The sequence below is a fragment of the Xenopus tropicalis genome, chromosome 5 (assembly GCF_000004195.4).
Source record: "Xenopus tropicalis strain Nigerian chromosome 5, UCB_Xtro_10.0, whole genome shotgun sequence".
NCBI lineage: Eukaryota > Metazoa > Chordata > Amphibia > Anura > Pipidae > Xenopus > Xenopus tropicalis.
Window position 1 is genome coordinate 79,044,704 of NC_030681.2, and position 11,956 is coordinate 79,056,659.

Below are 11,956 nucleotides of genomic sequence, written 5' to 3' on the forward strand. Positions count from 1 at the left end.
CATTGGTAACAGAGCTACACCATTTGCTCTACGGTAATAGCAAGTCTCCACCACCTATAAGGCCATAGCAGCCTATGGGCTGCATTTAAGTGAAATGTAAAAGTGGAGAATTTAAGCCAGCACAGAGCTTCTTGGACTGATTGCCTTGTATTAGGTTATAACTATAGAACTCGCAAAAGCCCACTTACCTGCCCATAAAAACAAAAAATATGAATGTTCATCTTTCCAGCAGACAATCATTTAAACGCCCAAGTGTGAGAGACAGTGCTGTCTGTAGGGGAGACAAATAAGCCTGTCATTTCTGTGTAGAAGATCTATAAATCAATTTCCATATTTATTAGATTGCAGGCATGCATTTAGAGCACTGCACAGAAAAGACAGACGTGGGCATATTTACTAGTTGGTAAATCACTGAGAAACCCAATCAAAGTTGAAGTCCTGTCTCAAAGGGCCAATGATTTTTATGTGATGTCTACCTGCAACGTGGCCTTTACTTTAGGCTCTTGCATTGTCAAAAAAACAGCAGACACCACGGAATAACATTGTACATACCCACTGAATACTTTTGGACCCCCCCAGAAATTGCTGAGTCTGCTGTCAATACATTTGGACTCAATTTTGGGTTTTTAACAGCCTTCACTCAAACAAATCAGCCTTAGTGCATTAAAAAGATCATTGTTTGCTACAACCATCTAGTTTAATTACAAAATGGATTTTTAAATGATGCCGATTGAAATTCCTCTTTTAAAATCATGTTACAGTTCATTTGTTTTGAGTGCCAGCTGGCTTTTATCTTACACAACCAGATAATACTTGCAAGGCCCAAAATTCATAGTTTGCAAGTGCTTATGCCCCCCAGAAGGAATGGGTTGTCGTCTTCCAGGTAGCAAAAACAAAAGCACTGGCACTCAGAGCTGCAAACGGGACTAGCCCTTTAAAAAATCTTGCATGCTTGATAATGGGGTCACTTCGCCCCGAAACGTTGCACCTCAGCAATAAAGATTTTTTAAAGGGCTAGTCCCGTTTGCAGCTCTGAGTGCCAGTGCTTTTTGGGAGGGTGCCGATCCCTCCAGCACTGTGCACGGAGCGCTAAATTGCTTTGGAAAGCCAAGGGTGTGCGAGGAAGGTCTTCTGTTCGTTTGTTGTCTTCCAGCCCAGGCCACTTAAAGAGGGGTTGGCATTTCCAACGGAATAGAATAAGGCCTAAAGATATAAAATTTTTTCATCTAAATAGACTACCCCTGGGTCACACCTACCAATACCCTAATAATTGGGAATATTGGGAGGCATGCATCTTTCCACACATCCTGCACTGGAATTTCTGAAAGACGCCTCTGATGGCAGCCATACTCCAGCCCTTTCTTAATATAAAATAACATTCTCCAAGCATAAAAGATTCATGTTTTGACTTTATGTAAAAATGTAAAGGCACAAATAATCCAGTTTATAAACAGTTTTCAAGTGTAACATCTAAAATGTTGGCGCAGTCCTAGCCCACAGCTTGAGGATTTGTATTTTCCAGTACATTCTATGCAGTAGAAGCCTGATGATGTCTAAGTGCCCTTTATGCAAAGATATCATAGCAGAAAATAATATAGTTTGGGTAACCATAACAAACCAAATATGTGATTTATAATATATTGTGCATTTAATACCCAAAATGTCTCTGGCTAACACACTCAGTTTAGTTATTTTATATGTAATGTGTCTTGTTTTGGAATCTTCAGGTTCTTCCAGCGTCTCAGTACCACCTTGTATTTTTCTGTTGTCGTTTTCTCCTCTAACACATGTTTAAAAATTATTCTCATTACAGTTGTTGTTTCATTTTGTTTGTCTTCTTCAACTATTAAATCCAGCGTGTCTCCAACTTTTACCTTAGAGAAAAAAAAAAACAGCATTTTAGGGCATAATTATATCAGATTTTTTTTAAAAAAACAAAGAGTACAACTGTTTTTTGCAATTTTATGCCACCTGCAAATACTGATTTGCACTTATTTGCAGCAGGTCTGGTACATGAAGGCAACCAGCAGTGCAAAGAGGTTTGCAAGGTACTTTTTTTTGTCTGAGGCATTACTGGCAGCTAAGTCCTATGTAAGAGCAGCTATACTCCATCCCTTTCTATAGCTCAACCTCATCTCATGCTCCCTACTAAAGTCAATTACTTATTTAGACATGCCCATTCTCTAAGCTAATTTTTTTATTGGTTATTCATACCGTACAAGGGCACTTATATATTAAAGTATAAAACCCACACCAACTCCAGATGCCCTCTATCAGCTCCCCCTTTATTCATGCACTACCCTTAAGGCTAAGAAATAGTAACCCAGTCCCATACACTTTGTTCTGTATCTGCCATAACAGGCACAGAATTGGCCTGCGTGCAGACACACAGAACGGATTTTAGCACGAAATGCCAGAGTATGCATTTTTATGCCAAAATCCACTCCATGTATCTACACACGCCAACAGTTTCTGTCATGCAGTAATAGGACAAGGTGTATGGAATCGCGTCGCTTGTTTGTCTGTGTTTAGAGGCAGGTGGAAAAAGACACATTTGCCTTACTGTTAAAAGTGCATTTTACCTGCTATAAAAATGCAGAGCCAGAGCTGCTCAGCAGGGTTGGCAATAGCCATCTCTCACTGCTTCAGATACTCTTCTGTCAGAGCTAGCCATCTGGAGCATGTACATTTGAAGCTAGGTCCAGATCAGATCATCAACTGTGCATGTGATCGGACAGAAGATCTGAAGGGACGGAAGATGCTAGAATACCCAATCATGTGTTTTTATAGAAAGTACAAACATAGGGACAAAATGGGTGGTGTAGGGGGTTGGCAATTATTCTTCTTTAACTAGTCCTCTTTGTATATTTATATTAAAGAACTGGTCCTTGTCGTTCTCTGAATGAAAGTTACAAACCAAATTTGCTAGTAAAGCTAAGCAAGCCACTTAGCCAATGCTTACTTCTAGATATGAAAATGACCTTATAAATCTATACACACAGATATTACATCTTCCTACTAGAAAGGAATGACTTATTTTGGTTTAACCCTTTCACTGCCAGCCATTTTGGACAAAGCAGAACTTCTACTGCCAGACAGTTTTTGAACATTTTGCACTGTATCACTTTAGGGGCCTTTCAGTTTACCCAGGAAAACAATATATTGTTTTTTTCAGGACAACCTAAGCTTTTAAAATATGGTAGAATTTTTGTGTAATTCCAATTCTGTAACAAGATATAGGCTTCTAAATGTCTAAAAAATAAAAAAAAAAATAATCATATTTTCCAAAATATAAACACATGCACCAGAAACAAAAATTAGTTTATGCACGAAAATACAACTGATTTGGAAAGTCCCATGTCTCCTGATCGTGCCAATACCAAATATATATAGTTTTATGGAGATTTCTCACTTGTATAGGTCAAAAACTCCCAGCAGTACACTACCAAATTTCCAAAGCAATTTCAAGGCCAAAAATTCCACTAACAGAAGGTTTATCCCAGAAAATTATACATTTTTAGAAAGAATAGATTCTGAGGAATACAGAATAGGCACAACTGTCTGTCTACTCCAAACTATCAAGTTGCAATGCTTTCCTAAAGTTATTGGTTTTTATCAAAATTTGTGAAATTTTTTAAAAATCGCTTCAAAGCTTCCAGTCTATAGTATCTTAACTCCTACAGGTCATAAAGTAACCAAATAAAACACCCTGAATTTGAAAGCCAGGGGTCCTGCCCAATATGTATAGGTTAACCTAAGTATGTGGCATATAGGGGCCCCAATGTGAACATACCCCCATATGAACTGTCATTTCTGTCATTTCAGCTCCTGCAAACATCAACACATTTACATGCTTTGTGTGGGATAATGCTACAAAAAAAGTACGCTCACCCCAGAAAGTCATATATTTTTGTAAAGTACACATTCCCCTGAATCTCAAATGGGTACCCGTGTCTTTCTACTCCAAAGTACCAACTGCAAAGCTTTCCTAAGTTTGACGATTTTTATCACATTTCCAAAAATCACCTCAAAACTTCCATATTGCAGCATCTTATTTTCTACAGGTCATTAGGTACTAAGATAAAACACCTTAAATATGAACCCAAGAGGTCTACTGAACAGTTTGATGCCCACTGTACATAGGTTTACCAAAGCACATGGCACTTATAGACCCCAAAATATACCTTGTGCACACTAATTTCATGGCTTACATTTACTTAATTCATAAACACATGGCAGTTTTATGAGGGGTAGAAGCTGCAGAAATGTAGGGTGACCCCTCAAAGCCATATCTTTTTGGAAAGTACACATTCTGACAAATCCAATATGGGTAAAGAAGACTTTCTACACCAAAGTACCAATCTGGAAAGCTTTCCTAAATTTAATGGTTTTTATGACTTTTCTGAAAAAGGCCTAAAATTGTTGCAATTTGCCATATTTATCTTACAACATTTCTTACATATAATGACACATCACCCTAAATAGGAACACCAGAGGCCTACTGAACAGTTTGATGCCTGATATGCATAGATATACCAAAGTCTGCGGTATGTACTAACCCCAAAATGAAAATAGCACATATGGATTTCTCACCTGCCAACTCAACTTTTGGACACAGAGCCCCCTGTCAACATATTATGTGCCGTAACCCCCCATAACTATACAGGGACCCCCAGGAAACCATATATTTTTGGAAAGTACACATTCTGAGGAATTCAAAATAGGTAAAGTTATTTTTGTACACTTATACAGGGATAAAAATGCAATAAAACCACAAAAATTGTGTAAATCAATGAAACAACAAAATAAGTCACACAACAGCATAATTAGTGGTTAGAATAGTAGATCCAATAGCCATGCTGCCAAAATAAATTTTTTAGGGAAAAAACTAAAGACAAAGGGGTAAAAAAAAAAAAAAAAATTGTGTATACATGTGTGCACACATCTAAAATTTGTGTGACAGTGTGTATATAAGTATGCTGAAGTGTGCTAGAATGTCCAAAATGGGAAAAAAAACTGTGCTAAATTGTGTGTAAGTGTGTGTATTAGGCAAATAAAGAGCACTTACCAGTAGAAGGTCTCAGGGATCCCAGGCAGTCCTCTCTGAAGTCCTTGCAGCACAGGAAGTGCATGGGCGGAGCTTAGGGGAGCAAGGAGCAGGGGAAGACACAGGACAAGCAGTAGACGCATGCAATCACGTTTGCTGCGTGCAGGTAGGTGCTGTGATACGATCTCAGCGCTGGACTGACTTGCCAGCCCCCTTGGCTTGTTGCCGAGGGGGTTGGGGGGCAAAGCCGCCGGTGCAGAGAGAATCGCACTAGTAGGAATAACGTAGGTACTACGTTGTTGGCACATTATTATTATTAACATTTATTTATAAAGCACCAACATATTCCGCAGCACTGTACAATAAGTCACATAACTGCTTTTTTTAAAACAACGTAGTACCTACGTTGTTGGCAGGGAAAGAGTTAAAGAAACATTTGGGTAATAGACAGAATAGGAATGTTTACCCTACAGCCTTCACACTTGATGCTAAAATACCTCTCACACTATGCCACCTACTGTCTGTCAGGGAATGATAGGAGATGTAGTGCAACAGCAAGAACAGGTAACATACCGCTCGGCTCTTCTTCCACAGTTTCTCCCCATTCAGGCGCAGTAAACTATTATAAAAGGCTTCTTCTATTTTGCTTTAGGAAGAAATAAGAATATTAAAAATAAGAAAAAAAAAATATTTTAATATTTTAATTATGTACATTATCATTTGCTGACTACAACAACAGAACAGTCTGACATGTCTGCTACTGACTTATCATATTCATGGTGCAACTGTTCCGTGTTTTTTTTTTAAGCAAATCAAGTTTTTTTTGTTTGTTTTTTTTAAGGACGTGTATAGGTTGGGAACATTTCCCCCCACCCGCAGTGCATCATTTTCCCTCTGTTCGCCAGCACCATCTCATTTTCCTAAAACAAATAGCAGCTTTCTTCTGGCAGCCATTTAAAACCATCTGATATCATCAGCAAACAGCACACATGTACTATAAAGTTCATGCAATGAAGAATGCAGGCTCACACAGGGAGAACTTCTGGTTATACAGGCTTACACAGGCAGAAATCCTGCTTAGCATTGTAGTGGTTAAGCTGAGCTCAGGAGAGGAGGTTAGGAGAAAAAAAATAGGAGCAGACAACTAAAGCAGAGTATCTATGGAAACCAGCAATGCCATCTCTTCACTGGCTGCTGGACAGGGGCCCATGTTTAGTAACCTCAGCTTACATGAACTGAGCATGCTCAGTAGCTAACATCCAAATGGAGGGGGCTGAGTAGGTTATAGAAGGAATCCTTCTATAAGCACACTATTCAATAGTACTATCGCTATGTAGAAACGCTATATTTCTGGCTTGCCTAGAGAAAGATTTACTGAGATACACTTACTACATACTACAGACTCTTTTCAATGAACAGCACCGCCATCTTTAATAGGGATGCCCACTTCCTTTACCTCACTGCACATGCGTCTGTCCCTTACAATAACAGCAGCGGCACCCCCCCCCCCCCGACCTGCAGGCAACGTCTGTCCCACACAATAACATCCCCCCCGCTGCTCAAGCACTTGCAGGCTGTCTGTCAGCACCCCCCCACTAAAGTCACATTCTACTTTGGGGTCTCAGTGAGTAAAGTCAAATAAACCACCAGTCCACCTAGCAGCCCTCTGTATAAAGAAACCTTTCAACCAGCAAAAGCTTGATACATTTTCAGTTAAAAAGAGAAGCTCGGTGGACCGTTGATTTGTTCGACTCATGACTAGACCATGGTACAAATAGAAACTTGATATCTACCAAGGCTTCACATGTTTAGCAAATTGGTTCTCGCATAACTGGAACACAAATGACTATTAAAACTAAGCTTACAGATTCCACATTTGTATACATTTTACACAGCTATTACCCAAATAAGTGGAATATTTAGTACTTTCTATATACGCTTGCTATAGAAGTTAAAAGGAGGTCCTGCCATACAAGACAACATCACACGTCCACTTAGCCTCACCATATTTATAAAAGAGCCTCACAAATACTAGAAACAGAGCCCATTACTTTATTATTAGCCCATACACCAGTGTCTGTGTGATATTGGGTTAAAAAAAACCAAAAAAAAACCAAAAAAAAAACTTGCTTGCAATTTACTTACTTTCTAGATATGTCCAGGCCAGCAGTAAGGATAACATCAAAGCGAAATGATTGCACAGCTTTCTCTAAGTCTTTATAGTCTTTCTGTACATTAAGATCTTCAGGTTCATCTTCATAGTCACTGACATCTTCTGGATCACGCTCCTCCTCCTCCACTTCTTCAGATGAGCCTTTACTACCTTTCTTGTGACTCTTCTTACTTTTTAACCTAAATGGACTCAGTAAGCAATTTTCAGACGACACTGTCAGAAACCCAGTGGAATCTGTAGGGAGAACACCAAGGAGTGGCTTTCTACAATGTCCATGGTAATATGACAAATGCCTGCACAGTGTCCAGCTGCATGTTCTGCACATCATATAGGGATCCTGGCAGAGTCTGATGCAGGTTTGGGCATTTCTAAAGGCACGGACAGAAAATCTGATGCCAGTCATAGCCTTCCTGATTGAAAAAAAAATGTAATGACTTACGAGATGATTAATCACATCTGCAAGAAAACACATACAAGCAGTGAACTGGTAAGTCAAAGTAGCAATACCTGTTTTTGCCCTTTTCAAAAAACAGGTGGAGCCAGACCAGGGTCTAATGATTTTATTCATTTCGAAATGCCCAACAAATTGGCACCCTCTAGTAAATACAACAATCAAGCTATAAAGACCAAAAATGGAATACTGAGGGCCCTGCTTGCAAAATCTTCTAAACTTCCAGCCTAACTGAAAAATAATCTTCAAAATTATACAGATCATTTACTAACTTTATAAGCCATTATTGTGCAGATTTTGCTATGATCCAGCTTGAGTAAGACTAATTTACAAACATAATATTTGCATTAATATCACAGAAGCTTGCTGGCCAATCCTGTGACATTGGAAATGGGGAATAAGTAAAACAGTGACTGAAAATTCATGGGACATACAAAGAATCTTTTCAAGGGTGAGAGTGAAAAACTCATTTGAAATGCACAGGTGCCGTACACAATGTATGCATTTCAACAAGTCTGCAATTTTAACAAATAATTTTAAATAAATCATATATTATGTTACCTCAGAGCTCCAAGACCTGGTGATTTGTGACTTAATTTGTCACATGACTCCCTAAATTGTGTGTATTACAATAAATTACACCACCTTTTGTAAAATGTCAGGATATTATAAATCACTTACGACGTGTAATATCCTTATATTTTACATTATTCACTTTGTTATATTGATCTTTTGTACACACATTGGGCAGGTTCGATCATTTCCTCTGCTAACACACCCTGCTGGCAAGTATAAGGCACATCTGACAGGACAGTGAGTGGCAAACAACACTGTAGGGACAGAAAGCATCTCTTTGCCCTCTGCCTGTGTCAGTACAGCTACAGAACTCCATATTCTCTGATCCTGGCCAAGCCTTAAATATAGTTGTTGCACTAAAAGCCACTATTTTGCAGAATAATATGGCTAATAACTTTTAACATGAAAAATAAATTGCAAAGAAAATTTGATTTGTGACTGCCTCGTTTGGTGCAAAAGGCCAACACAACATGCACACGCACCAGCACATTATACAAAAGCCCAGTAGTAGGAAGCAAGGAAGGCTCACACAAGGTCACACCGCACAAGCCCCGCCTACTCCGTACAAGTGCCTGCTTTACCCGCAGCGTGTAAGACGCGCTTATGTAACTTGCTAAGAACCAGCTCAGTAGCACACAGAAAGGTCGAGCCGCAAGTGCCTCTGCCCGGGTACAGGCAGCTCCCCATTCCCCACGCGTAAATCTCAATAGCAAAACCTTACTGAAACTGCGCATGATTCCATTGCCCTGCATTGCATAAAGCCCGTACTATTTTACCACACACATTGCTACCCCCCCCCCCCCCCTCACCTCAAATGGTAAAATCCCCAAATTCACCCTCGTAGGACTGAGCCGTGACCTCACTTCTTTTACACATCCCAAACCTCCGCCTATCGCCTTTTCACTTCCGTTTGTGCATTATCTATGCTGAAGGCTGCTTGCGCCATCTATCGGCTCAGTACATAACTGCTACTTGTCACATGCAGAATTTCCTGATTTTAGAATTTGGTGAGGACTAGATAATTGTTAGTTGTGTAAAATAATCTATTGTATAGTCATTACTATATTTATATATACATATAGAGACGTTAAAAGGTATGCCCTTTTTCTAGTCTGTGGTTTTTACATAACCAGTCCAGTCCTGTTAAAGGGTTCCTGCCACTGCCAGTTCTAATGGGTTTAAGGCAAAATAAAGAATGAATGTTACTCTCAGGACTTTCCATCAAGTTAAAAGCTTTATGCAGTGAGATCAGCTGATAACATTAGGTTTGAAAAAGAAACCACTATCATAGCATAGATCTGTGGGGCCCATTAATTCAACCACAATTTTTTTTTTTTGAGGAAAATTTGTATTTTTTCTAACTTATAGAACTTTTCATAATGTCCACAATAATATTGTTAAAATTCCAGAACTTTTTCATGGTTTTCGTTAACTTCGTAAAAGTCTTTTTCACAAAGACTATGACCATTTCAGAATTCATTCAAGCTTTGGTATTGTGACTTTCTTTTGGCCAGGTTGGATCTGTAGATTGCCATTGAGTCCTATGGGAGGTTTCCAAAATCATACATTGAAAGTTTCAAAGCCAGAAAGTTTTTGCGCCATTTACAAATGTTTGGATTCGAAAATTTAGTGACTTTTGGAACGCAACCACGGTATTTTCGTACGACCGATAAAAGAATTTTCTTGACATTTTCGAACATCAGAAATTATCATGGTTACTCTGAATTTTTTCCAATCGTGATTTTAACCACCAAAAAGTCATGGTTTAATGATTGGGCCCCTTTGTTTATGGGGTGGGTTCATTTGTTTGAAACCATTCCTGTACCTATGGAAGCATCTTTTTTTTATTATAATATCCTAATTATAAATTTAGTTTTGAGTCATAGAGTAAAAAGGAGGCAAAGAAATGTATGACAGCTATACATTAATGATACCTAATGGTTGAATCAAGTTGGCAGCTTTTTGTGACCCTGCAGAGCAGCTCATCTGGGATGTATATTTACTTGAATTTACTCAAATTTAAACTGGAGATTCTTGAGATATTCCCAGCAGTTTAAAGGAGAAGGAAAGGTTAAGTCACTTGGGGGTGCCAAAATGTTAGGCACCCCCAAGTGACTTAAATCGCTTACCTTGTACCCAGGGCTGGTGCCCCTGTTAGGAAAAAAACGCACCAGCCCGGGGTACCTGTAGTGAGCGCCTCCTTCTTCCGCTGCGAAATCCCTGGGCCGGTGCATGCGCATTCAAGTGAAAAGCTGACTTTGTTGTTAAAGTCCGGCTTTTCACTCTAATGCGCATGCGCAAGCGTACCAACGCGGAAGACGGAAGCGCACGCAGGTACCCCAGGCTGGTACGGTTCTCTCTTAACAGGAGCACGAGCCCGGGGTACAAGGTAAGCAATTTAAGTCACTTGGGTCAATTTGGTCACAAAAACATTCAAGAAAATGTTTAATGTTAAATCTTAAAATTAGGAGCACTAATGAATCTGGCTGTTAATCCGCTAGATGAGATGTGAAAGTCTGAAAAACTAATAAACAACATTAAACTGAAATGTTATGTTTTATATTTGTGATACTAATTCTACCTGCAGAAAAAATTAAGATTTCTCCAAGTCTGACCCAGGTTACTGCATTATATTTGTTTTCTAGAAAAAATACATAAATGTTGATGTTTTAGAATCTCTTGGGCAATTTACTAACTTCCCATAGTTACATACAGTATTTTTCCAAATTCCATCCATTTAAACCAAGTCATTGCTAGTAAAAGGATCAAACTCTGCAGCATTTCATGGGAAAACTGAGGTGTCATCAGTACTCAGGCCAGTCTAGGGTGGAGCAGAGTACAGTATTCAACTGAAGCCAAATGAAGACAACCATTTATAACCTGAAGACTTCATAGTAAAAGTAGTTTGTGATTTTATAGGTAAAAGTGCAGACACATCTTGTTAGCAAAGTAAATGTGTATATACTGGTATGGGATCCTGAAACTTGTTATCCAAAAGCTGCAAAGTAAAGAAAGGACATTTCCCACTGTGGGGATTTAGCTGGTAGCAGCCGGTAGCGGATGGAAATCTGGGCTTCACAGATGAGACAGACAACTCTGGTTTGCAACCAAAATGATCAGGCTCCTGCCTGTGCTTTATTTTCCACCGTAAAGCAGTACATATCACAACTTGGTATTTGCAAGTAAACAGTTCAAGAAAACATAAGTCTCACCAGACTGTAGTTTCAACAAACGGGATACCCAAATCCTCACTGCCAATGCCCGGCAGTCCTTTTCTGGAGTCCCAGAATCAGGGGAGCTTGTCGTCAGTCCAGCCTGCCCCTCTCAGTCTCTCTCAGAAACTGAACTATCTGGTCGCGACTCCCACTGCTCCTTCGCAGTGGCAGGTGGCACCCCCAGCTCCTCTGGGAGTCCCCAACACAGGCAGCCCTCCTGCTCTGAGAGTGACCTTCAATCAGACAAGGATCAACCTCCAAGTCTCTCAGAAACTTCTACCTGCTGCACACCCAGGCTCATCTTAAATGATTCAGGTGTTGCCTAATAGGCTCCAGCATTCCCTAATTGGCTCCAGCATTCCCTAGCCATACTTCAGGGTCCTAGCCTCTCCTGCCCTGGAGATTTAAAGGAGCCAGTACCTCAGCCTGGGTGCTATATACCTGCCATCCAACAGACAAGTCTCACTGAGACAAGCCTTTTTGTCACATACCTC

At 39.7% G+C, this 11,956-nt stretch overlaps 1 protein-coding gene across 6 annotated transcripts; it reads right to left on the reverse strand.

Moving 5' to 3' along the window:
• Positions 1 to 1,389: 1,389 nt before the first annotated feature.
• Positions 1,390 to 9,159, reverse strand: mtres1 (mitochondrial transcription rescue factor 1). 6 transcript variants are annotated; one of them, XM_012963125.3, is made up of 4 exons: positions 9,084 to 9,159; positions 7,193 to 7,630; positions 5,621 to 5,693; positions 1,390 to 1,874 (listed from the first exon to the last, which is right to left on the reverse strand). In XM_012963125.3, exons 2-4 carry the CDS (start codon positions 7,621 to 7,623, stop codon positions 1,689 to 1,691), a joined length of 690 nt encoding a protein of 229 aa, XP_012818579.1. In that variant the 5' UTR covers positions 7,624 to 7,630; positions 9,084 to 9,159; the 3' UTR covers positions 1,390 to 1,688. The 6 variants fall into 6 exon arrangements, with proteins under 6 accessions (XP_012818579.1, XP_017949425.1, XP_012818580.1 ...); XM_018093936.2 differs by lacking the exon at positions 9,084 to 9,159 and adding an exon at positions 8,969 to 8,993; XM_012963126.3 differs by lacking the exon at positions 9,084 to 9,159 and adding an exon at positions 8,777 to 8,927.
• Between the last annotated feature and the right edge of the window lie 2,797 nt (positions 9,160 to 11,956).